The following is a 24,398-nucleotide window of genomic DNA, read 5'->3' as shown; positions in this document are numbered from 1 at the left end:
GGTGAGGGGTCAAAGACAGAAGTAAGAGTGACTGACTATTTCGCTCTTCCAGGGGGTAGTGAAATGCTCTGTCATGTTGCACGGGCCACTGATCGCAGGTTTTAGGCACATATTTAACCAAGTTAAGTTGTATGGCTTGTTTTGTATGGGTAGAATCATTTAGACAACAGATTTCAGCCAAGTCGATTCGGGTTTTCTCATCCGACCCCAAACAACAGGCCAAGACCCTGAGAATGGTTACGTTGCAACAATACGTGAAGGAAGTGACCGACTTCAGCTCTCAGTACGGAAGTGAAAGCAGTCTCTCGTACACTGTCGCTAATGTAGCCGGTTCTCCAAGAATCTATCCTGCCTATGGAGACTTTACACAAGCTCTTGTGTTTGTAAGTTTGAATTATATTGTGCACTGTTGAAATTATTCTAGCGTACACACTATAGGGAAAAAGTGCGTGACTAGAGCGAGAAACTGACGCTTTCTCGCAATCAGTGAGAATCTGTTCTTATTCTCACCGCTGTCGGTGAGAAAATTTTAATCTCCACTGGAGATTGGTGAGAAATGCTCTCCTTGGCGAGAATCAAGTGTGAGAACAAATTCTCCAGGGTGAGAATGGAAATTCTCACTAAGTACAGCGAGAATTGAAATTCACTGGCGAGAATCATCAAGACTCGCCGTTCATTGGCGAGAATCATAAAGACTCAGAAAGGCGAGTCTTGATGATTCTCGCCAGTGAATTTCAATTCTCGCTGTACTTAGTGAGAATTTCCATTCTCACCGGTGAGAATTTGTTCTCACACTTGATTCTCGCAAAGAGTGCATTTCTCACCAATCTTCAGTGGAGATTAAAATTTTCTCACCGACAGCGGTGAGAATAAGAACAGATTCTCACTGATTGCGAGAAAGCGTCAGTTTCTCACTCTAGTCACGCACTTTTTCCCTATAGTGACACTTGTCTTGTTTTAGGCCCCAGGCCCAAGTCAGACCATGGTTTCAACTTTCATGAAAGTTTTTTACTTGCATTTGATTTGATTTGGGTTAAACGTGAATACATGTATCTTCATATCAATCTGACTATCTGTCTGTATCTCTGTCTCTGTCTCTCTGTCTCTCTGTAGTAACAAATCAGCTGTATGTCCATGTTTACGTACCTGACTCCACAGCAACTAAATGTGTCCGAAATCTGTGAAAAACTGTGCTCAAATGTGTGGAAGCAGATGCAGTGTATTGCCATATATATAATCAGCTACCAGTATATCACAAATCCTCACCATGAAGATAAACGCCACATGAAAAATAAACCTGTGTGTGTTTGCGTATAATAATATATATATATATATATATATATATATATATATTAATATATATATATATATATATATATATATATATATATATATATATATATATATATATATATATATATAGAAAACTTGATTGATACACACTACCACACCCAGTTGTTTGGTCCGAACGTATTTTAATAAACTTGTGACACAACGTTTCGCTCCAAAACTGGAGCTTCTTCAGGTGTACTGTATAACGGAAAATACAAAGATCGTGCTTATAAATAAATGTTGTACATTAAGAAAACATTGCTTTACGAAACTTTAAACTGTGGAATTGTCTGAGAAAGTCAGACAATTCCACAGTTTAAAGTTTCGTAAAGCAATTTAGACTTTCTCAGACAATTCCACAGTTTAAAGTTTCGTAAAGCAATGTTTTCTTAATGTACAACATTTATTTATAAGCACGATCTTTGTATTTTCCGTTATACAGTACACCTGAAGAAGCTCCAGTTTTGGAGCGAAACGTTGTGTCACAAGTTTATTAAAATACGTTCGGACCAAACAACTGGGTGTGGTAGTGTGTATCAATCAAGTTTTCTATATTATTCCACTCCACTCTCCACTGGGGATCAACTGCTCACGTCCTATTGATACTATATATATATATATATATATATATATATATATATATATATATATATATATATATATATATATATATATATATATATATATATATATATATATATATATATATATATATATATATATATATATATATATATATATATATATATATATATATATATATATTGAGTAACACCACATCGGAAACACCACAAACATGAGAAAGACCACATGAAAAATAACCCCATAAAACCTCTGGCTGTGTGTGTGTGCGTATGTGTATATATATATACTAGTATATATATATATATATATATATATATATATATATATATATATATATATATATATATATATATATATATATAATATATATATATATATATATATATATATATAATATATATATATATATATATATATATATATAGTGTTGCCCACAACAAGTGGAATAAGTGGAATTCCTTTTAATTTGTAACTTTTGTCTTGCAAAATCTGTCTGTCAAAAATAACTTTGAAGATTATCATAAAAAGAGACCTGTATCATCAGGTTTCATTGTACATTGACATGCATTATTTTCCCATATCATTACAGCGTAGCTATGGTCCATGGTGGCAGCAGTGTCCATCAGCACCTCAGCCATTCAGCAGAACAAGTGAAACATTCATCAGCCAAGATTTCGTAGGTAAGATCTTGGGTGTGACTCCCAGGTTGTGACTTCTTTGAAGTCCAAACAGAGGAAAGCTGGCAGGCAGCTTGACAACAGTTTGGTGGTTTTGGAACCACTTTAGGCACATTTACTGCAGTATATGTAGGACCCTCTTTTGTGACCAATAGTTTGAAAATACCCCTTCCCCATTTATGTAAACGCCTTACCTTATAATGACACCTAACTCGGACAGTACTCTTTCGACAGAGCACTTTCAGTGATTGACAATTGTGCTGAAAAGGAAATTCACAGATGTTAGTATTTGTGAAGTTCGTACCACCATCACAACCAACAGGTTTTTCATCCTTTTCATTGTTAATTTATCTTCTTGTAGAGCTTTTATATGAAGAAAAAGTGTATCCAAAAGAAATCAAAATAATGGAGACTTTCAATCCAGGAGCTGTTGTTCGGATACTTGCGCTGAAAAATGCTTCTCTGGAGCCAGAATCCTTGGAAGATAGTCCTAGGTTTGTACATGGATTGAAGGAAATCCATTCTTGATTGCCATGGCATCTATTTTTATGGTCTTAGATTATGTTTTTGGTAGCTGCACATACCCCACTTTTTTGTCAACCAGTAATTGAGGAACAATTTTTTTTTAGTTCAAGTTCATGATATTGAATAATATACCAATGGGTATTTTACTACCAAAGGCATATGCTAGGTCTTTCACATATTCATATGTTCAATACCTGGATTTATCCATCATTTAAGAGCATTTATAACCGTTTATCTTTGTAGGTGGTATGAATTATGGTGTGGAGAACCAGAGCAAGCACTGCAACAATCCAGAATTTTTTCACCAACCATCAATAATGTAGACTTCCCAACAAAGTGAGTCATCACATTCTTTTTTGTTTCAGAATGCTTTAATACATCATAGATAGTAGAAGGATCTCTTCCATTGTCTATGCTTACATTAACTGACATGACAATGTTAGAGCTGAGCTAGACCAATGCCATTAATTTTCTGCTTATGTGCAGCATTGAATAAGCTGTTTCTCTGATTGGTCCATTGTCACTATACACAGCGACTTAGGGAGTCTATTTGTATTGTTTTAATTACATTGGTAAGATACAGCTACCCAATTGGATAACAGCTTATTCAATGCTGCACATTAGCCCTTAATTTTACTGCATCTTGCTCATTGCCTTGTCCTTAGAGATATGGAAATTTCATATGTAGATGTTCTTATACAGTTATGATTACTTTTGCTGCTGTGTCAAAAGGTTAAAGTTGAACCATTTGTATTTAATTCCTTTGTTTCAGTGTCATAAGGTTGGAGTTCAACCATTCATGTTTAGACTACTACACGGAACTTGATGCTGTAGAGTTGGTTGGAACTAAAGCCAAGGATGATGAAGGAACAGGTATGTAGTTAATGCATAGCTGTTGTACTCCATAAAGATATTGTTTAACTATATGTATAGCATTATAGGTTGATAACATTTAAGATACCAAGTGAGACCTTTCAGCCAATGAATGAGTGACATAAATATTTGTCCATAGGCTGTAAAGTTTTTGTTCATGTTAATGTGTTATATCTGATAATCTTGGTACATGGTGCACATGGTTTGAAATTAATATGGACTGCTGAAATTGAAATTCCTCTGAAAATGTCTCAAACTTCAAAATATTGAAATTAAATCTCTGTGAAAACTAATGCCTGTGCAGTCATAAGTTCATGAAACAGACAGACATTCAGTTGATATACAGGGGTATATTGTGGTCTGATGCCAGCCAGGATCTTTTTTACTTGAAAATATTTTCTGGTTTTGTATCAACAAAGGCAAGGATTTATTTTGATGCATACAGTATCGGTGTTACTGTTCAACAGGATGTCAGTTCACAATCTGCTGTTGTGATAAGCCGAGGCAGAAAGATTTAGGTGAGGAACAGTCACTTTGCTTGAGGATGGATATTGTATCCTGACCTTCTGCCTGACATTTCTAAATCTCTGCGTCTTCTTTTTGTCAACCTGAACTGTCCTGTATCCAAACTAATATGGCTGTTTCTAGTGATTGTGAACTGACTGCCTGTTGGAAGGGTACTTTATAATAGCATGTGTCTGCTTCTAGATTTCACACTGAATGCACAATAGCATGTCAGACTTAAACCATGATAAACCTTGTATTATATCATACCAGTATATTGAAGGCAAAAATACAGTGATCTGATTGGTTGCGATACATGTATGGCATGGTTGGCACACAAGCAAACTCTCAGTTAGGGCAAATTCCTTTTTTCAACTTTTATATTTTTAACTTTCAATATACTGTTGTAATATAATACATGTAGCAATAAACCACCTCGGCAATTGCTATGCAATTTGGTTTCGACTAGTTGACTCTGTATATGCACTCACTATACAATGTAGCTCATGCATACATGTACAAACTGTATGTGATGGAAACTGGTCAAAATCCTGTGGTATACCCATAGCAGCAGTGGTTTGTTGCTTGAATATTAATATGATTTTGTGTATGCACTGTGTAAAACCATGTGGTAAATATTTTCTCACATTCCTGGACGCTGGGAGTATGGGATCGACGGTGTGGGAAAAATCGATCCCACACTCTCAGAAATCGTCCCACACTCTGCAGTAAATATTACACGAGCTCTGATTGGATGGTAGACAGTCTGTTTCGTTCCACAAACAAAATGTTATCCAATGGCACGACAAGTAACACACGGACCGGAACTACAAAGTAAGCGGGTCAGAGTACAGTGGCAGATGACAGAGTTGTCACGATTTTGGATAATGTTGAACGTGTCCAATGTGAATTTAACGCATTTTGTGGTCATGTGAGAAAAAGAATCTCACACACCAAGGACCTGGGATCAGATTTCTCACACTCATTGGGGATATTTTGTCTCACACGAGCCGCAGGCGCGTGTGAGACAAAATATCCCCAACGAGTGTGAGAAATCTGATTCGGTCCTTGGGGGTGTGAGATTCTATTTATCTCTGTCTGTTATATTCACTTGGTCAACCTCACTTGGTAATTGGTGTCACAACCTTTCCATCTCATATATTTACCCTATGCACATGTAAGTGTAGCCTTCTCTTTCTCTCTTTTTTCTTTCAAAAACACCCTTTTCATGCAGGACTACAGTATGCTTTTACAAATATAGTAACATTTTTGCCCTCTCCTGTTGCTGTATCATCATGTAAGATCCCAGGCAAAGCAATGAAATAACTGGATCATCTGAGGTGCTGTGTAGCTGGCCCTTGATGGCAATTACCGTGTAGCTGCCCCTTGATGACAAAACATGGTAACCGCGACCTTATTTTCCACAGATCAGTGTGAATAATCCCTGTTTTAATCTTGACATGTTTACTTTTCAGACCTTGACGCAGCCTATGCTGCACACATGATGAAACAACTTCAAATAAGTGAAAAAGAAGGAAGTAGAAGCCGTGGTGTAATCCCTATTAGTAGTGGTGGTCATCCAGTCGTCACTGAAAATGGCTGCTTTGATATGTTGCCTGTAAGTCCCACCTCATTATGTTGATTTACCAACATGTACAGCACTTTAAAACTCAGAGCAAATTAAAGGATGTGCAATCCAAGTTTAGACATAAATACACTCATCCAAATATTGTCATAACCAGCGTATGTTCCAGATTTACAACTTTTACTGTTTAAATGCAAACTACAGCTACATACAGACAGACCCTTATCCGAACTTGTAGTGCAATATACAGTACTGCAAAATATGCAGTCTCATTCTTATTTAATATATGTACCAGCTTTTTATAACTTTTAAATATTTTAGTCAGCCTTTAGACTTCACAGTATTAAACTTCATATTTTTTCTGAAGCTGATTATCTCAAATGTGTACTTGTCTGTTTCTCTGAGAAAAATTACAAACTCTTTGTGCTTTCAAAAAGATGTATGACAAATATAATAAAACCAATATGTTCAGGATTTCATTTTTTTTTTCATTTTTGACTGTTTTCTTTCTTGGAGAGTTTAACCACAATAAAAAATATGGCATGAAATTGCTGCTCAGAAAATATTATGAAAATTGCAACCTTTTGACTAGTACTATACACCCATACATGTACATCAACAAACGGCATTCGAGATTTTTATCTTCATTGCAAGAAGTTGTCTCTATTACTTCATTATTCCAGTTTCAGTCTTTGAGTACACAAAGACTTTGTTGGAGTTGTCATCTTCAGTTACCAAGAGCTTTCATTAACAATATGGAATGTCAAACATTGCACTCTTATTTTATCAAATGTATATTCTAATAGTCTACAATCCATTATGTTGCCATGTCACAGTTGTCATGACAATTACTTGATCACCTATATATGGGTTTAAAAGATTCATATGAGAAGAGTGCAATTGGACGTGAGTGTCCAAAAAGAGGTCGTATTTATTATCCTATTTAATTAAAGTCTCTTTTTTTTCTCACTATTCAGACAGAACTTATCCAATACATATTCAGTTATTTAGACGTACCAAGTTTATGCAATGCAGCGTTGACCTGTACACTGTTCTATAAACACTGCTATGATCCACTCCAGTATGTTGAACTTGACCTTCAGCCATATTGGACTCAGGTTGGTAATCAAAAATATCGTAATAAATTGTGAAATCTGGAGTGATGGATGATATAGTTTCATACAGGTAGATAGAGTATAAGCCTGTCAGGTAGTCTTGCAATATTTCTAGTACCAATTGCCAAAGTAGGAATTAACTCCCTGCCTAACTGCCCACCCTAGCATTTCGAAACAATGAAAAGGTTGTGACATTGTAACATTTTTGTCAATGACATGCTTGTGGGAGTCAAAATGAAAAGCAGGGACCTTCAACACCTATACAGCTCATGACAGCGACATCCATCCTGGACTGATAGATGTCATGTATACTAGTGATGCTGCATTGGTTCTGAAATTTCATGGCATTGTTAGAATACTTCCATAAGTGATCACACAGCTTGACTTTCCAATGATTCTTGATAAATCTGATCAACAAATTAGTTGTTTGGGGGTGTTTTTGAATGATTGCATCATTGTAAAGAACTCTACTCAGTCATTCTTCAACAGCAGTTTGTACATTATTCAGTCATTATTTGTTGCTGTTTGTTATCAGATTGATGATAGTGCCTTGGATGGTCTGCAGTCACGGTGTCGACACCTACAGAGGCTGAATCTATCCTGGACAGGAAGCTGGGGGATGCTTTCACCGGAGTGTTTCTCAAGGTCAGTAATGGCAGCACTTTGTGGGTCTTTTTGGTGGGCAAAGGGGAAGAGGTGATGTTGGATGGCAATACCAAAATACATATACCGGTACACTGTGGACCATTTGTAGGCTATGGAGCAAGGAAAGATATATGTTTCAAGGTCTCTGAAAAATAGAAATCATGCAAAGTATATCAGATCAGATTAATGCAATGTGTTTCAATGAGTATTGTCTCAGTCTGCAAATCTGAAGATAATGAATCACTTTCAATGGAGAAGGGGCTTGCACCTGATATCTCAGATTGTGCATTACACAATAGAGCTATAGAGCTATTTCACAGTGAAACCTGTATGTATGTGTATATATATATATATATATATATATATATATATATATATATATATATATATATATATATGTGTGTGTGTGTGTTGTGTGTGTGTGTGTGTGTGTGTGTGTGTGTGTGTGTGTGTGTGTGTGTGTGTATGTATATATATGTGTGTGTGTGGGGGGGGACTATACATATTCCTGTACCATAGGATTATTCCATTAATTGGTCTTTGGACAATTAAGACAAGTTTCACATACATTACTTTCCCACTACTTTTTAAAAGAAATTATTGTAAAACAATCCCTTTAACCACAGTCCCTCAATGTACCAGTATGGGGAGACTGTCCTGTAATATTAGTGAAATGGTAGTCAGGTTGATTCCATGAAAAGTAGCTTATATGCTAAGATGGCTGCCCTACTGCTCCACAAGGAGTGAGTGAGTGAGTGAGTGAGTGAATGAGAGAGAGAGAGAGAGAGAGAGAGAGAGAGAGAGAGAGAGAGAGAGAGAGAGAGAGAGAGAGAGAGTTATGATGTGAAACTGGATATCATATTACACAGATCACTGTCACATGATTTTATCTCATCAGTTTCAAGCACAATGTAATTTAATAATGTAATTTAATAGTTCCCTGTGGCTGTCCTAGTAACAACTCTGGTAATTTTATGTTAAGCATTTACATGTATGTTATTGTCACTTCTTGTTTCTTGATGATTGAGATAGGTTTTCTTTGGCAAAATTTAAAGTAACTTGTTTATAGTGGATTCACCAGAAGAACCTTCATACACCAGATATGTGAGAGGTCTGAAATCGGCAGTCTGCGCCCCTAAACTGCGCTAGCGCATTTCAATTTGCGCTATCAAACTGCGCTCCCATTCTGCGCTATCGATCTGCGCCCACATTCTGCGCTATCTATGGAATGTTATAAGTTTAGTTTTGTAGCTGTGACATTTACGAAACTAACGCGATATAAATCCGTGGCACTTTGCCACAGATTGATAAAGCTGCCAGCCAGATCGTAGGACATATCAGTGTCGAAATATATTTGTATTTACTTGTACTTTATAGCTGTCGGTTGCCTCCCACCATCATGCCATTGCCAACACTTTGCAACACTATTTTTCATAATATTAGAAAACTTTTCAGTATTTTCGTAATGTATTTTTAAAAACTTTGACGTATGTCAGGATTGTCAGGACGACTGGTTATGAGTAATGTAAGATCGAATATATTTCCGGTACAATCACGATAATACATTCTGTGGACAGTGGATCAGACACAAAAGATATGTGAAGTAGTAAAAATTAGATGATTTTCTTTCTCGTATAAGGAGTTCGGGAAGTGATCAAGTAGTTTAAAGCTCAAAGTCAATTTCTGACTAAAATTATGTTAGTATCCCATGGTTAGACGTTGCTGTTAGTCGACGGCGACTATTTCCCGAGTCCAACAATGCACAGCAGAGTGAGTGGCAGGGCTGGCGACGCAACCCTGCAACATGGAATGGCACAAGTGGATTCAAAATTATGTTTACGTTAGCATCACGATTTTCAACTTCTTTTTTGACGATTTCTTTGTCGATACTGAGAATTTCTGTTCATGTTCACAGAAACGTTTGAACCCGACAGATCATACATGTTCGCAACTTCCGTGATGATTGACAAGTCTACGTCCATGACGTCAAGCCTGCCGACGCAGTGGGTGACTTGTCGATGACGTAAGACTGACGAGGTGTGAAGTAGGGTATACGTACTCGGTTTCAAATCTTCAAAAGTATCACTTGAAGTTGATCTTTTTGTGAAAGGAATCTTCTCATATTGTGTTCATTTTAATGTTTCGACATTTGGATATTCTTTGAATTCTACTCACTACATGATATGTTGATAAACTAGTACACTGTTGTTTATGTCGGAATGAGCAAGCGAATTGAGCAGTTTTTACATCGTCTTTGATTTCCCGACATTTTCAAAAACTAGCCGTGTAAGGGAGAGAGTAAAGCTTACAACCAGAACATCAAGGAAATCAGCTACAAGGGAATCCAGTGTTACTCATATCAGTAAATTACATCATGTTTGTTTCTTGGAAGGTTATGACACATAGATGCACGTCCAAGCAGCGGCAATTTTATGAGAGCAGCAACCGTTCATTATTGTTCAAACTTGTACACACAGTACAAATTTTGTGAGTAATAAAACTTCCCTACGCATCTATCAGTACATTTTACGTGAACTTATTTTTGTTAGAAAGTAAAATCGTGAAAAAGCAAACAAATCGCAGTTCACAAGGCTTTAGGAGAGGTAACATATGCAATTTTCGACATTCAAAATCAAAGACGGCCAACGCACTTCGATCAAAGTTCATGCAGTACAAGAGCAGCACAATCTCGTCCCGTAGAACAAGATACTGGCAAACATTGATATTTTTCACTTATTTGCGTTAACATACATGTAAACGAACTTCAACGAAATTGCAATCATATCATTGTCGCTACACTGCACGGCGCGGTGACCATGCAGAAGTCGGACATTTCAACTCACGGGGGACCGGATTTACAATAGGGATAAACTATTAGTTTTACCGCAGTAGAGGCACCTGTCTTATATACGATATCAATCAGCTATCTCTATAGGTTACTGTATTAAATAAAGATCCATCGTGTGGTAAACAGTGTTACCTGAAATCTGGTAATAGTTGTGTAACAAGCGATCGAATATGTTCCCAGCGAAACTGATAGTGATTTTGTAGCTCATTCTTTACTATTTTTAATAGTTTTTGGTGGCCGCTGACAGACACTTTGTGTTCGTGTCGGCTACATGGACGATCTGCCCGGCGATAGCCTAAATTCGAGTGAACAACCGTTTTCAAAGTTTGGCAAGTGGGGCACAAGACGTCGGAATGGAAGATAACCGTGACGTTTTCAGCAATATAGTTATTAGAAACATTTAATACATAATGGTAGTGCCAGTGGCCACCCCCGGCAGCCACAACTCTGTTATCTCGCCACTTGCTAGCATTTTGGGGGGTGGTCACGGCACTCTGTGGAATATAGACTTTTGACTAGTAGTAATAAAGTTACCCCTACTTGACCCAAACACCGTGGTGCATGTATTTATTTCTATACCGGAGACGGCAATTTAAAACCGCAACCACATCTTTGCTAAACCTAGTTTAAATCCAATTTTCGAATGTTTAACTAGTAGATTAACTGTATACTGTTGTCTCAACAGTTACAATCTGGTTACCAGAGTTCACAGTCAAGATGAAGAAGTCGAAACTTGTGTAAAAAAGGCTATCCGATCGAGACCTGTGTGCTGTCGTCGCGCGATCGCGTTGGACATTCACTTGTTCTTGACTCACGTTGTCTACTTCCTGTCTCGCGCGGCAATTTATGCATGTTCTTTGTGAAAAATGACTGTCAAGTTCATGTCAGCGCCGACATCGGTTGTATTTTTCCTACCTCAAGATGAAACGAACACATCTAACTCTTGACAAAATAAAATGTTTGTTGTATTTTCTTATAATTAATAGCTTTTGCACCGCGCTGCAAACCTGTCGCCCTTTCCTACAACGGGAGAGATTGACTCGTATTATTTTTTCAAACTTTAATTATATGTGTTCTTGTAATACCGATTTTAGCTGATAGTTTGCCATTTTAGTAATATTTCAGGAATTTCCGGTACGATGTGACCCAACACTTTCCCCAAAGAAAGTCCTGGCAGTTTTCGTTTTGTTTTGGAGAGATTGTAGGACCGGATTATCGAGCAACGAAAATCGTGGCATGTTGGTCGAGATCAAGCGTCGCAAGCGTCTTGTAATCATCTGGAAGTACATTTTCAGGTCACTTGAACTGTTTACTTCCTTCCTTCCGGTATATAGGGCCACCCCCGCCCCTCCCTTGCGCTCCGATCAATATCCGTCAGCCAAGCGTTACGTGCAGGATCTACCGATGTACGGTCGACTTTAAGTTGGAATAAGTTAAATTTAGTTCGAACTTATTTTAAATTCTCAGTCAGAACAGTAAGCTCATTAAAAAGGCTTGGCTAGTAAAACATTTGAAGGAGATCGTGCGCTACGTCATTACCGAATAGGTGACCGAATATGTTGAATAAAATACGCGTGTCATCTTCCTTTAGTACGGGGACAGTTGATGAAGCCGTGTCGGTGTGAATAATGCATATTGCATGGAAAGTTTTCGTATTTTCATCGACCGGTCATCCTTTAACGGCTAGTTTTATGCACATATTTGCACTTCAACGAGTTTTAACATTGAAAACCACTAACCGTGGGCCACAGTTCAGCATGACAACACATACGTCCTAGCTGTTCAGTGCACTCACAATCACATCGATTGTGAACCTGTCAACTAGCGGCCGAGTGAAAGTACAACCTTACTGAACCTGTATGTACACACCTATTTGATTTACAGGGGACTGTCTACTGATTCTACAATATTTATATTTCATAAAATTGAATTTTCATTCACAATGTATCACATCCGAGTCAATGAATGAGCCGGACGGGGCGAGGGTTTGTAGAGCGACAGTGCCAGTCCGAGGGACGTAAATGTCGGGACTGTTTCAAACCGCGGATACTTGGTTAAGTTAAGTGGTTGCACATGTGTCGTTTCTATCACACTCATACATGTAGTTTACATGTTTGGAAAGTCAAAAAAGTACGTAGGTGTATGTCGGGAAGGCAGAATTTTGAAAGGTCAACTCTATCTCCACGTAGGTCTGGCAGCCATCGATGATACAGGACTCGCTACCAGGGTCCTAAATGCAGCTCCCTAAACGGTCTGCAGCACCATATCTCGATCTAATGTCATATCAAAAAATAAAATGATGGAAATAGTAAAATCATGATCGACGTAGTACGTTCTTGTGCTAGTTGGGTCGTTTTCACAGCACAATATATATATGGTTTGGAGAAATAGAGAGCGCAAAACAGGGGCGCAGATCGATAGCGCAGAATGGGAGCGCAGATTGATAGCGCAAATTGAAATGCGCTAGCGCAGTTTGGGGCGCAGACTGCCGATTTCAGACCTCTCACATAGCTCCATACACTGATGGTTATCCCAGCATTGATAAAGTCCAGTTGAAAAAAATGAAAAGTCTGTTCACGATTGAACACAAAATCAGTGGCAGTGATGCTTGTCATGACTTGATGACATTTTACTATCGGCAGACATGATCAAGATTTAGATAGGATGTAGGAAAATCAGTGCCTGTGGTGGCACACTCCCTGTGCAAGGACTTTGTACCGGTAGCATGTGACACATCTCAATGTTGACCATTAGATGCATATTGTCAACTTCATGTTACCATCATGGATTTATTTGTGTATAAATGATTGCTGGCATTAAGTAGGCATCAACGACAGCTGTACCTGCGTAGCCATGGGGCACGGTCCTTTTGTTGAGGGACCCGACCGTGCATGGGGCTTGTAAACCAGGAATATAAATGTCAAGTTATACCAAAAAAACTCTTATAGTCAAAGCTGTCTTATTAGTCACTCCCACGGAAAGGTCACCTGTCCATAGCAGTCAGTTTCAGGTTGCCTCATCAAATTTTACACCTTACTTACATGTACCCTTTGTAGAACAGCCACCTACATGTACATGTACATGGGGTCATTGGCTACCTGTCAGTATTCTTATTTTACAACATGTAGCAGTACCTGAGTTCAGTCGTCAATATTTTCTAACTGAATGACACGCAATATTGCTACTGAAAGCAACAGCTGAGTTTTAAAAAGATTTGTCTCATTCCAGAAAGTGATGTATTATGATTTTTAGCGGAGTTGTATCATATTTATTACGTCTGCAAATACATTGGTTTTCATGTTCACCATTCAGAGCTCTACCTGCCCAAGAAGTAACACGACACCCATTTTTCCAACAGTAAGGTCACCTCCACACAGTGATCATGTTTCCGTGATCCCTTGGTTACCTTTGTGCACAGGTTTGACAGTATTATCAGATCTTTTTTTTTAACACAGAAACCAATTCTTGTTTGTTTTGTTGACAGATTTATTGAGTACTGTGGCAGTGAACTGACCACACTCAGGCTGTCTTGTTGTTACTTCTTGAATGCCGCGTGTCTTCAAGTGATTTCTGAGACGTGTACATCACTACAAGGTAAGGAAAACGATAAAGCATCAATTACACAAACAAGTGTGAATATCAACACACAGTTGATATTCAACAAACACTGTGAAATGAAAATGTTCCCTGAGCCAACATTCACAGAGTCAAAGTTCAGAAGACATAAGATAAAGGGTCCCACTCAGGAGGGCACACAGTCCATGTAGCCGACAATGAGATGCTAATGATATGCGTTCAAGGTCTCCTGGACTAACTTTCAGCTGGTTGCTCACTTTCTACTATTTTTATAGTATTTTATACAAAGTCACAGACTTATTCTACCTGCAACTTAAAACTGATAGTGATTTTGTAGCTCATTCTTTACTATTTTTCATAGTATTTGATAGCTGGTATCAGACGTTTCGTCATAGGGAATTGCAACAAAGTCAGTCCCCAGGGGTAGGGGTGTCTTGTCTAAGGACAGGGTTCTTCTTGCTATGGTTTATTTTATTTTAACATGTTTTACTATGATATATATTGCCAATAAAGAGTTATATTACCAACCTTTCTTTGCAGCTTTGGTGTCTTTGCCTTATGTTAGCGCTGGTTTTGTAACGATTTCTTTTTTCGTACGTCCTTTGACAATTTTTAGCGAAGTTTTGTCACTGTGTTGCGTCTATTATCTTACCAGTTTGATTGCGTAATTCGCCAAGGCAAGCAAGGGTAGTAATTTAGTCTATTATCTGATGAGTTGGAGTGCCTAATTTGCCAAGTAAACGAGGTAAATTACTAATCTGTGGACGCTGTCACCAGATTATCACCAGATTAACTTTGACAGAGTCAACAACGTACGCACCAGCAAGGTATAACTGAAGATACCTTGCTGGTGCGTTCGTTGTTGATATATTCTACCAAAGGTTGGTAGAATATATCTTTATTAGCGATACAACGAAACACCTACCCACCCCTGGGGACGGACATGTAGACAACCCCCTGTGGTTTCGTGTTCGTGTTGGCTACATAGACGATATGCCCTCAGGAGTGCCAAGGTCTGCTCAAAACTCTGTGATTGTATGGGACTACTTTGTGTTGGACTACTCCAGGACCCACCAGGACAAGTGCAACACACTGCCCTTGTGCCATCGTGATTGTCAGGTTATACCATTTCAAGTCAAGGGGTGCCCAGTTAACTTAAATTCTGAAGTAAAACAAGCTGCATCTGGTGCAAGTGCTGCAAGAATCTGCTTCGTATAGCTACTTCAAATCTTTTTTCAAACAAAAATTTGAATACAATATACCTTGTATTTTTATTTTGTCAAATTATGAAGTCATGAAAATGATATATATATATGCCCAGCACAGCTCACACTCAATGCAATGGACTGAATACTGGCTTGTCACGCAATCCAAATCACTAGCTATAGGGAATTTTTTGACATTGGGAATAGCTCTGAACATCGATATCTTTGTTCCAATGATTAAGAAAGACTTTACATGTACATATACCCCAGATACCCATCAAGCAGTCCCCAGCAGTCCTGAACAACACTTTATTAGTAAGATCGAAAACTGTTTGACATGTAAACCTTTAGATATGCTATTCAGAGTACATGTATGTACACAGTATTTTGCTGGTGATTAATGCAAAATGTTGCCTCTGTCCATAAATTTTTACATTTTGCGAAATTTTCTGCCAAAATTGCTGTTGCCATACTCCATATACTATCTTTTGATTTTTTACCCTTTAATTATAATAACGGTTGCTGGACTCAATGTAAGGAGATTACAAAATATTGCAAGCATGCAGTGCCCATAGGGTACATCATTAGGTACATCAGGTAGTATATAGTTTACTGCCTAAACTTTCTCAACCTTTCACTTTACTTATCACCTTGATGGCTCATGTGCACTTTCAAAATAAGCTGAACTGAGGTGATGGGAAATTTGAAACTGATGTAATAGAAAGTTTTATTTATGTTTCGAAACAGTACACTAAGTTACGATGGAATGTCTACCAAAATGAAACTCACTTAAAAGCTAATTTTTCCGTATGGTTTCCTTTAAATCTGTTGTATGATTGGACTAAATTTTATCGTTTTTGTCTTCCATTTTACACAGAGCTTGATTTGCAGTCCTGTACACAGCTTGACAACAGTGCATTCCAACACATCAACAAACTGACAAATTTACAGACTTTGAATTTGTACAGATGTTCCATCGGAGACCCAACGCTAATTCAAATCATTAAGTAAGTCAACACTTCATTTCGAAGTCACAACATAAAGGGGAACATTTCCTTCTTTTTCATATCAGTATTTAAAATGAAATTATCTCCTTGCTTTAAGGTAGATAGTGCCTCGGGGACAGATATTCAGACTCAAATTTTTACAATTCTTTCCTGATCTACCACTTGTGGGGGTTCATTTTGAAAATCAAAAATTTTATTTTTCCCCATAGAGTTAACACAGGGATGGCAGCCATTTTGAATTTCAAATATTGGAAAATGTTAGGTAATTTGTTTCTCTAGTTCCAAACTTTGCACGTTGACCCCTGATTATTATTCTTGATTTGGTAAGAGTATGGTTGAAAATTTCATTGAGGAAGTTGGAGCAAAAGTTTAAATCTTTCACTTTTGAGGTGCGTACTACCTTAATTAAAAGTCCAAGCAGTAACATTTTATCTGTATGCACTTTCATTTGACTTAATGTCTACTTTTCTGCAACAACCAAACAAGAGGAGTGTTAGAGACGTAAAGAAGTTGGAATAAAAGGAATATCAATATTTTTTTTTTTAGTGACAATGAAATCTATGAATGAAGAATTAAATGTTAGAATAATTTATTTATTTTTATTCAAATACCAAGACATGAATATGAGCAAAATTGATCAAAATAAAACAGCAGATCACAAACAAAATCAAAGATGATTACCAGATTATCTTCTGACTTTCAATTTGCAGGTCTTTACCGAAATTGGAACATTTGAATCTTGGTTCTTGTGTAAGCATAGCTAACTGTGACAACATCTTGGTGAAACTTAGTACCTACTGCAAGTAAGTCTCACATCATCATGGGAACTAAAATATTTTCTTAACTCAGATTTTAGGTGTTTTTGAAGTTTCCTATAAAGTTTTATTCAAATTGGAGATCCTTTACAAATTGTAGTTTCAGTTGAATATTTGGGTTGAACATCTTTAGAATATGTGTCACCCTTATTAAAACAAATAAGCGTTATATCATGTAAAACACATGAAAAACACTGCATCACTGTCGTAGATAAAGGTAAAAATCACAGAGACAGCAGTCTTTCATCATGGCCTCTTTGAATGAAATCATATGTTAATCTTAAAATCTGTATTAAAACTATCAAAGATACAACCTGATGATCCCATTTTTTTTCTTGCAATTTAATGTTAGAGTTTGGTTGCAAAGATCAGAGATCAGTGGCATGTGATGAGCAGAACATAACTAATGCTGGCTACTTTGTACTGGTAATCTTGTTACAAAATCAAACATGTCTTTTTTGATTGCAAGGACATCCTAAAATTATCTTTACATGCTCATTGTTCTGCTGTATGTCTCGCTTGTTAAACACACCTGTCTCAATTCAGCATCAAATGTGTGATTCAAACACTCTCATGGTGGTTACTTTCCTTCATTCCCCCCATCCCAGAAATCTGAAATCATTAGACTTATGGAGATCAAGATCATTGACTCATATAGGACTCAGGGCATTGGCCAATAATTGCCATGAACTGCTTGAACTTGACCTTGGATGGTGGTAAGTTGACACAGCATTTTGCTAAGAACGGATTTTACATTCGATGAAGCCTATTTGACTTTCAAGAATTGTTTTTTAACTTTCAACTTTTTTTCCTGAGTTTGATCTCACATGACTTTGATATCCCATATACCATTCTGTTGCTAAACATGTGAAATATTTCCAGTCAAGTTCTGCAACGAAGATGTGGTATCTCCATCGTTTAGCTTCATAAACATTTACAGTATTTGTGCCGTAATGAATGCTACAAATGATGCGGCATTTATCTGCTACAAGACATTGTTCCGTTGAACACCACAACCGTGCAAGATGATGTAACATTTTAGACAGGATAGTTAATGATCTCTTCAGAGACTGGTACATGTGTCTCATTTAAATACCACACCTACTATTGCCTTTGAAATACTACATACATAGCTACACTTCCGGTTCATACAAATAACGAATATGGTACTTACACTATAACATGCAACTGAAAGATGTAGTCTTTGGCTCAAACTTTCCTCAAGGAAACTTTAAATCGTTCTCAGTCAAAGTCAATAATTATATCATACCAGTATATTGATGGTGCAAATACAGCGATCTGATTGGTCGAGACGCGAACAGAACTGTGTTATATTGGCGATATACCACGGCTAGCATGCGCGCTAGCTCTCAGCTTGAGGAAAATTCCTTTTACGACGTTCCATGCCAGAATTTCAACATACTTTTATGATATAATAGCAATAAATCACACCCAGCAACAGTATACCTCTCGATTTTGACCATTTCACTTCATATATGCACTCGCTATCACTCGTGCATATATGTCGTGAACTGGTCAAAATCTTGTGGTATACCATCGCTGGGTGTGCTTTATTGCTTAAATAAATCATTGTTCATCATGCAAACATTTAGTACTGATACTACAGAAACTAATTATCTAAAATATATTGAATTCAAAATGGCCACAGGCTGTATGTAAACTCTTTGGCAAAATAATAATTCAATTTTAAAAAAATGCTGGAAACTTCACTTGTTCCACAGTCATCAAAATGAGTTCATACAAGCACCAGACCTGCAAAGAATTTTAAAAAATGAGTCCAAATTGCTGTCCCTGAGGCGCATTCTACTATTAAAGTAAAATACAAACAAAATACATAATTGCATAAAAGTACCTCAAATATACCAGCTAGTACTTCACATATGCTGTTAATAGGTACCTTTCTGGGGACTGTTTATTTCATAACTTTAATAAATTCATCACAGTATCTACATTAAAGGCCACTGTCATGTTTGTTATATCAACAGTGAATAATGTTTTGTGGTCAAAGTTACACTGGACGAGAAAGGAAGCAAAGGAAAACACTATGTTGACATTAGAGAATTAGATTGGATCCTTGCATTCTTTCTTTCAGCAATGAACTGAATTCCAACACCCAGTGTTTTGTCAGTCTCGTCCAGAATTGTCCCAAACTCAGGAAGCTCTTCCTGACGGCAAACAGGTGAGGGTTTGCAGTTCATGTGTCTTGGAGGAGTGTAAGGGGGAAAAAACATACACAAGAACCAGAGATATAAAGAATCAATATGGAGCATACATTTTGTACTTAAAAGCAGTGGAAGCTTTGCTGTCTCGTAAAGGTAGTTGAAAGTTTTGGCCAATATGGCTGGTTTTTAAAGGGGCAATAGGTGTAACTTTCAATGTTTTTCTATGGGTTTTTTTTAATGATCACAGATAGTTCTTGTTCTACTCCTCAAATCATTTTGAAACACTTACCCTTTAGTTTATCAACAGTGCCTAGACTGAAAGATCCGTCACTAGAGGGCGCTCTGTATGCCCCCCTCTGGGAAGCATAGAGACCACCGTCCCCCTGAGTGACAGATCTTTCAGTCTACACATTGCCTAAAAGCGTAAAATGCAGTGTTTATTGTTTACATTTGAATTCTAGTTGTGCCAGAATCCACTTGTCAGCAATAACAATGCAGTCTACACATGTACAGGCTGAGTTGACAAGCTAAATACTGTGTATTTCAACATACTTTGAGGAGTAGAACAAGAAACAGCAGTTGACATTAAAAACAAAATTGTGTAAAAATCATTTAAAATAATAGCTACTGGCCTATTAATATGGGTGATCAGACTTGTAAACAACAACGGGATGCCGGTAAACTGCCCGACAAGTTTTGTTCTCTTTATCGTCAAGTTGTGATTATTCCTGTCCTATGAATCAGGCCTCATCTTGTTTTTCACACTGTGTCGACAGATCTGTGTGTGATGCAGACATGAATGCCATTTCCCTGCATGCCCTTCAACTGGAACAACTTGACATCTTGGGAACAAGAATGGTCAGTCCTACCTCAGTTGGCTGGTGAGTATGTTTGTAATGTAGCAAACTGAGTGGGGTTGGCTGTGAGTAGCTGTGTGGTGTAGCAAGGGGTATTGGGGATTCTGGTTCATTTCTCCAACATACAAATGTAAAATCTATAGCATGTAACCACAGAATATTAGAACTTGACACTGGTAAAAGAGTGGTGCCCCGGAGACCCACACACTACTGAATCTGTCAGTCTTTACTCAAAGCAGACCTAAAATCTTCATTCACGATTAGTACCTCTTATAAAATCTGTTTTCTCAGTAGATTGCTAAGATCACCCACCTTCCATTGCATTAGCTCCAAGATCCTCAGAACATTTGTTTACACATTTTGATCTCCACAGTGTTCTTGAGAACTGTCAGTCATTGGCGCTATGTGATCTTTCCTTTTGCTTGATGTTGGATGCTGTCACTGTACTCCTGTGGAAAGAGACGTTCCCACACGTCTCCATAAAGAAGAGTTTCACTCACTAGCAGTCATCTACCCGCCATGAAAGAGGCTTGGATTGGATATGATATTTGGAAAAGTCCTAGTAACCTCATATTGTCCAATGGTGGACAAGTTTATTTACAATTTAGAATGTACAGTTTTAAATCTTTCATGAGGTCAGTTGGTTATGTGTACAGCTGTATGTATAGTTTTAATGTCTCATGGATTGTTTTAATTTACTCCATTTGTGCAGAAATGTTATCCGTCCACGATGGATTCATCAGGAAATTTTTCATAATAATCATGCAAGTATCTTCTATACCAAGGTAAAAGTTTCAACAACCAGTGTACCTCTGTTTACATGTTTTCTCTTGTGCCTATTTTGTAAGAAAAGCAAAACAAAACATACAAATGTTAAGTTTGTATTCGCTTACCCTGCTCATCCCCCATTCCCATTCAACAGATCCACATTCACCACTGATTACAATGGGCTTGGGCCAAACCATAGTGAAGAAGAGGGTTATTAGTTTACTGATGGGGCATTATTTTTTGCGCATCAAAGGTCTTCATAATTTACAAGTTATATATACATGTTACTTGTCAATGCACAATGCTGGTATATAAGCTCCACAGAACAAAGTTATAAGACTACAGGGTAGACATTTCTCTTGTCAAATACACTTTCCATGGACAATTGTGCAGTCACTGTTTTAGGCATTATTTTATTTTGTAAAATGATATCTTTTTTTTTGTAATTTTTTATCAAAATGAAGATGTTTAAAGTGTCTTCAGATTAGTTCAAACAGTTATTTTTGTTTGAAAGTCTTTGTGCACGTTACTGTAATTCTTATTTTTTGCATTGATTTCACAACATTCAATGTCTGAAATTAAAATATTTTTGTCCATATGGATGTAAATATGCCATGCTGTAATCAATAATACTTTTTAGTCCACTGAAAATAATGTAATATAGATACAGCGATATTTTAAATACATACCTCAGTAATGGCTATTTTGAGTGTTTTATGCAAAAGTGAGAAAGGAATTTTCAAGTGGGCATTTTATTGTAAAAATATTGATGTACAATATGATGCAATTTCACAACAAGTTTTACTCAAATTTTCTGTAGCTTTTGGAATTATCCTGTAATGATAAATACAGCCATATGCAAAGAAAGGTTTCCAAATTGTGTCATTATTGACTTTCTTTGAGTCACACCTGTGGGTATTATACACGTGAGTACACCAAGTCATCAGTTTCGTACCCATGATTCCAAGTACCAAGTACCAAGTACGGTAAACCTTAAGATTATTTCAACGGTCAGTAAAGACTTCAGGTACTGTTCTATTATATAAGTAACCAGTACACTTTTTTCAAAGCAGTGATTCTCATCAGAATTGACATGAAACCGACGGATCACCATATGTCCACCAGAGAGCACTGGATCACCATACCTAGCTCATTGATTAATAATATTAGTATTTCATATTTTTAAATGTATCGGCCTGTGCCAGAGAGTAGGTGATGCCAATATGCAAAACTTCGGGGATAAAAAAGTGATTTAACCACTTTTTTGTTTAGTCTTCTGTGGGCGTGCTTTTTCAGTCTGCTTTGGATTTACATGTCAGCGTTCCACCAATCTTACATATACTAATGATCAGAAAATGTATCATTGAACAGAAAGATGGTACTTTGTATGAGAGTGTGAAAGAACAATATGACAAAATACAGGAAGACAATTATATGAAAGAAGTGTGATGTCTTTCTAAAACTCGTTAATTTTGTTGATCAGTTTGCTTCGATGTTACATGTATATCAATTTATTACCAATTATGGCATAAGCACAATTGTTGGAAGTGACAGAAAAACTGAAGGTCATAGGGTCATGTCACCACTATATTATGGGTCCTGTGCTTTCACTTAAAACCCTGAAGTTGGAGAGTGGCCAAAACCACTGAAGGAAAGATTTGTGAATATGAATATTTTGACCAAAAAAGTGAAAATTACCCCCAAAATACAAATACGGAAATGTCATAAAAGTTGAACAAATTCGACAGAAGACAACCCTAGGATCAAGTGTCAAAACAATCAAACAAGAACTTTGGAGAAAAGGTTTTTTTGATCAAATGGGAAAAATTGCCTCAAAAATACAAATTTCACCACAATTTCAACAAATCTGACAGAGGTTAGGATCACGCATACCAAGTTTCAAGGCAATAGGACAAGCACTTTCAGAGAAGAATATTTTTGATGAAAATCGGGAAAAATTGCCCCAAAAATATAACTATTACAATTTCACCACAATTTGAACAAATCTAACATAAGTCACCTTAAAGAAGCTTCATACCAAGTTTCAACAAATCAAAAATCTGGCCTGTGGTAACAGAGTTATAGCAATTGCAGGATTTTCCCAGTTTTTTACCTCATTTGTATATATTGACATTGACATGTTTGTTTCAATAATTCACATCTCTACTCCAATAAATTCACATCTCTACTCCAGGGTGCACTGTACTTCAAATACTAAATGGTAGGTGCTACAGTTTTGAAGTTTTGATGTGGATGGACATACATCTGCACATGCTAACATTCATACATGTACAGACATACAGATGCCGCCAACTACCATATAAGCCCTCTTTTGTATATATACATATATTAAATGTGAGCTAAAAAATTGAAAATACCTTTTCACTCCTTTTGAACAAATTTTCAGCATTCATACCAGTTAGGTCTCTTTCATCAGAACTGAAAGTTTGGGCAAAGATACTCTATGCATGTAGAATGATAGAGAGTTACTCGGTTTAAACGTAACTTTCGATCGATTGATCAAGACTCATTCAAAGCTATGATTAGTGCATCGTTGTCGGGTTACCACAGCATCCATGACGTGAATGATCTGTGTACTCTGTATGAGAGAGAAGTTCTAATATTCTTGATGAACTAGCTCCGATAAAATCTAAAACGGTGACTGTAAAACCAAGAGCGCCATGGTACAACGAGGATCTTATGGATCTAAGGAGAACTGTTCGACAATATGAGCGAAAATGGCGCCGAAGTCGATTAGTCATCCATCGCGAAATGTTTGTTGCAAAACGATCAGAGTACTACAGACGTGTTGATGAGATAAAATCGGACTATCATCGCTCGCGCATTGAAGCTGCGGATTCCAAAGAACTGTTTGCCATAATTGATGAGATGACTGGTACGAAGAAAGCGAGTACCAAAATACAGCCCACCAATATCCCGGTTGATCAATTGAGTAGTAATTTTATGAACTTTTTTACTCAGAAAATTGATAAACTTAGGGAAAGTCTCAATTCTTGTACTGATACCATTAGCTCAGATTATCCTCCGCCAGGTTGTTCACTTTTATCTTTTAAACCTGTAAATGTCAATGATCTTTTAAGCTAATTTTGCATTCATCTATGAAGTCCTGTATTTTAGATGTTTTACCCACAGAGATTTTTATACTATACATTAACGAGCTTTTACCTTTTATTACACATCTTTTTAACATTTCGCTGTCAAGCGGCATTGTTCCAGACATGTTTAAATTGGCAATCGTACGACCTTTGATAAAAAATCCAGCTCTCGATCAAAATAA

General features: G+C 37.1%; 1 protein-coding gene across 2 annotated transcripts; it reads left to right on the top strand.

Moving 5' to 3' along the window:
- LOC139140820 (F-box/LRR-repeat protein 4-like) lies at nt 1–22,537 on the top strand. Of its 2 annotated transcripts, XM_070710254.1 has the most exons (16): nt 1–383; nt 2,507–2,597; nt 2,956–3,088; nt 3,363–3,455; nt 3,892–3,992; nt 4,460–4,510; nt 5,972–6,114; nt 7,059–7,199; nt 7,732–7,841; nt 14,174–14,283; nt 16,348–16,477; nt 17,188–17,280; nt 17,901–18,008; nt 19,406–19,492; nt 20,252–20,356; nt 20,706–22,536. In XM_070710254.1, exons 1-16 carry the CDS (start codon nt 132–134, stop codon nt 20,833–20,835), a joined length of 1,878 nt encoding a protein of 625 aa, XP_070566355.1. In that variant the 5' UTR covers nt 1–131; the 3' UTR covers nt 20,836–22,536. The 2 variants fall into 2 exon arrangements, with proteins under 2 accessions (XP_070566355.1, XP_070566356.1); XM_070710255.1 differs by lacking the exon at nt 4,460–4,510 and having other exon boundaries at nt 20,706–22,537.
- Nucleotides 22,538–24,398: the final 1,861 nt, after the last annotated feature.

This window comes from Ptychodera flava, chromosome 9 (assembly GCF_041260155.1).
Source record: "Ptychodera flava strain L36383 chromosome 9, AS_Pfla_20210202, whole genome shotgun sequence".
Taxonomy (NCBI): domain Eukaryota; kingdom Metazoa; phylum Hemichordata; class Enteropneusta; family Ptychoderidae; genus Ptychodera; species Ptychodera flava.
The sequence above is the reverse complement of the archived record's forward strand: the minus strand, read 5'-3'. Positions and strand labels throughout refer to the sequence as shown.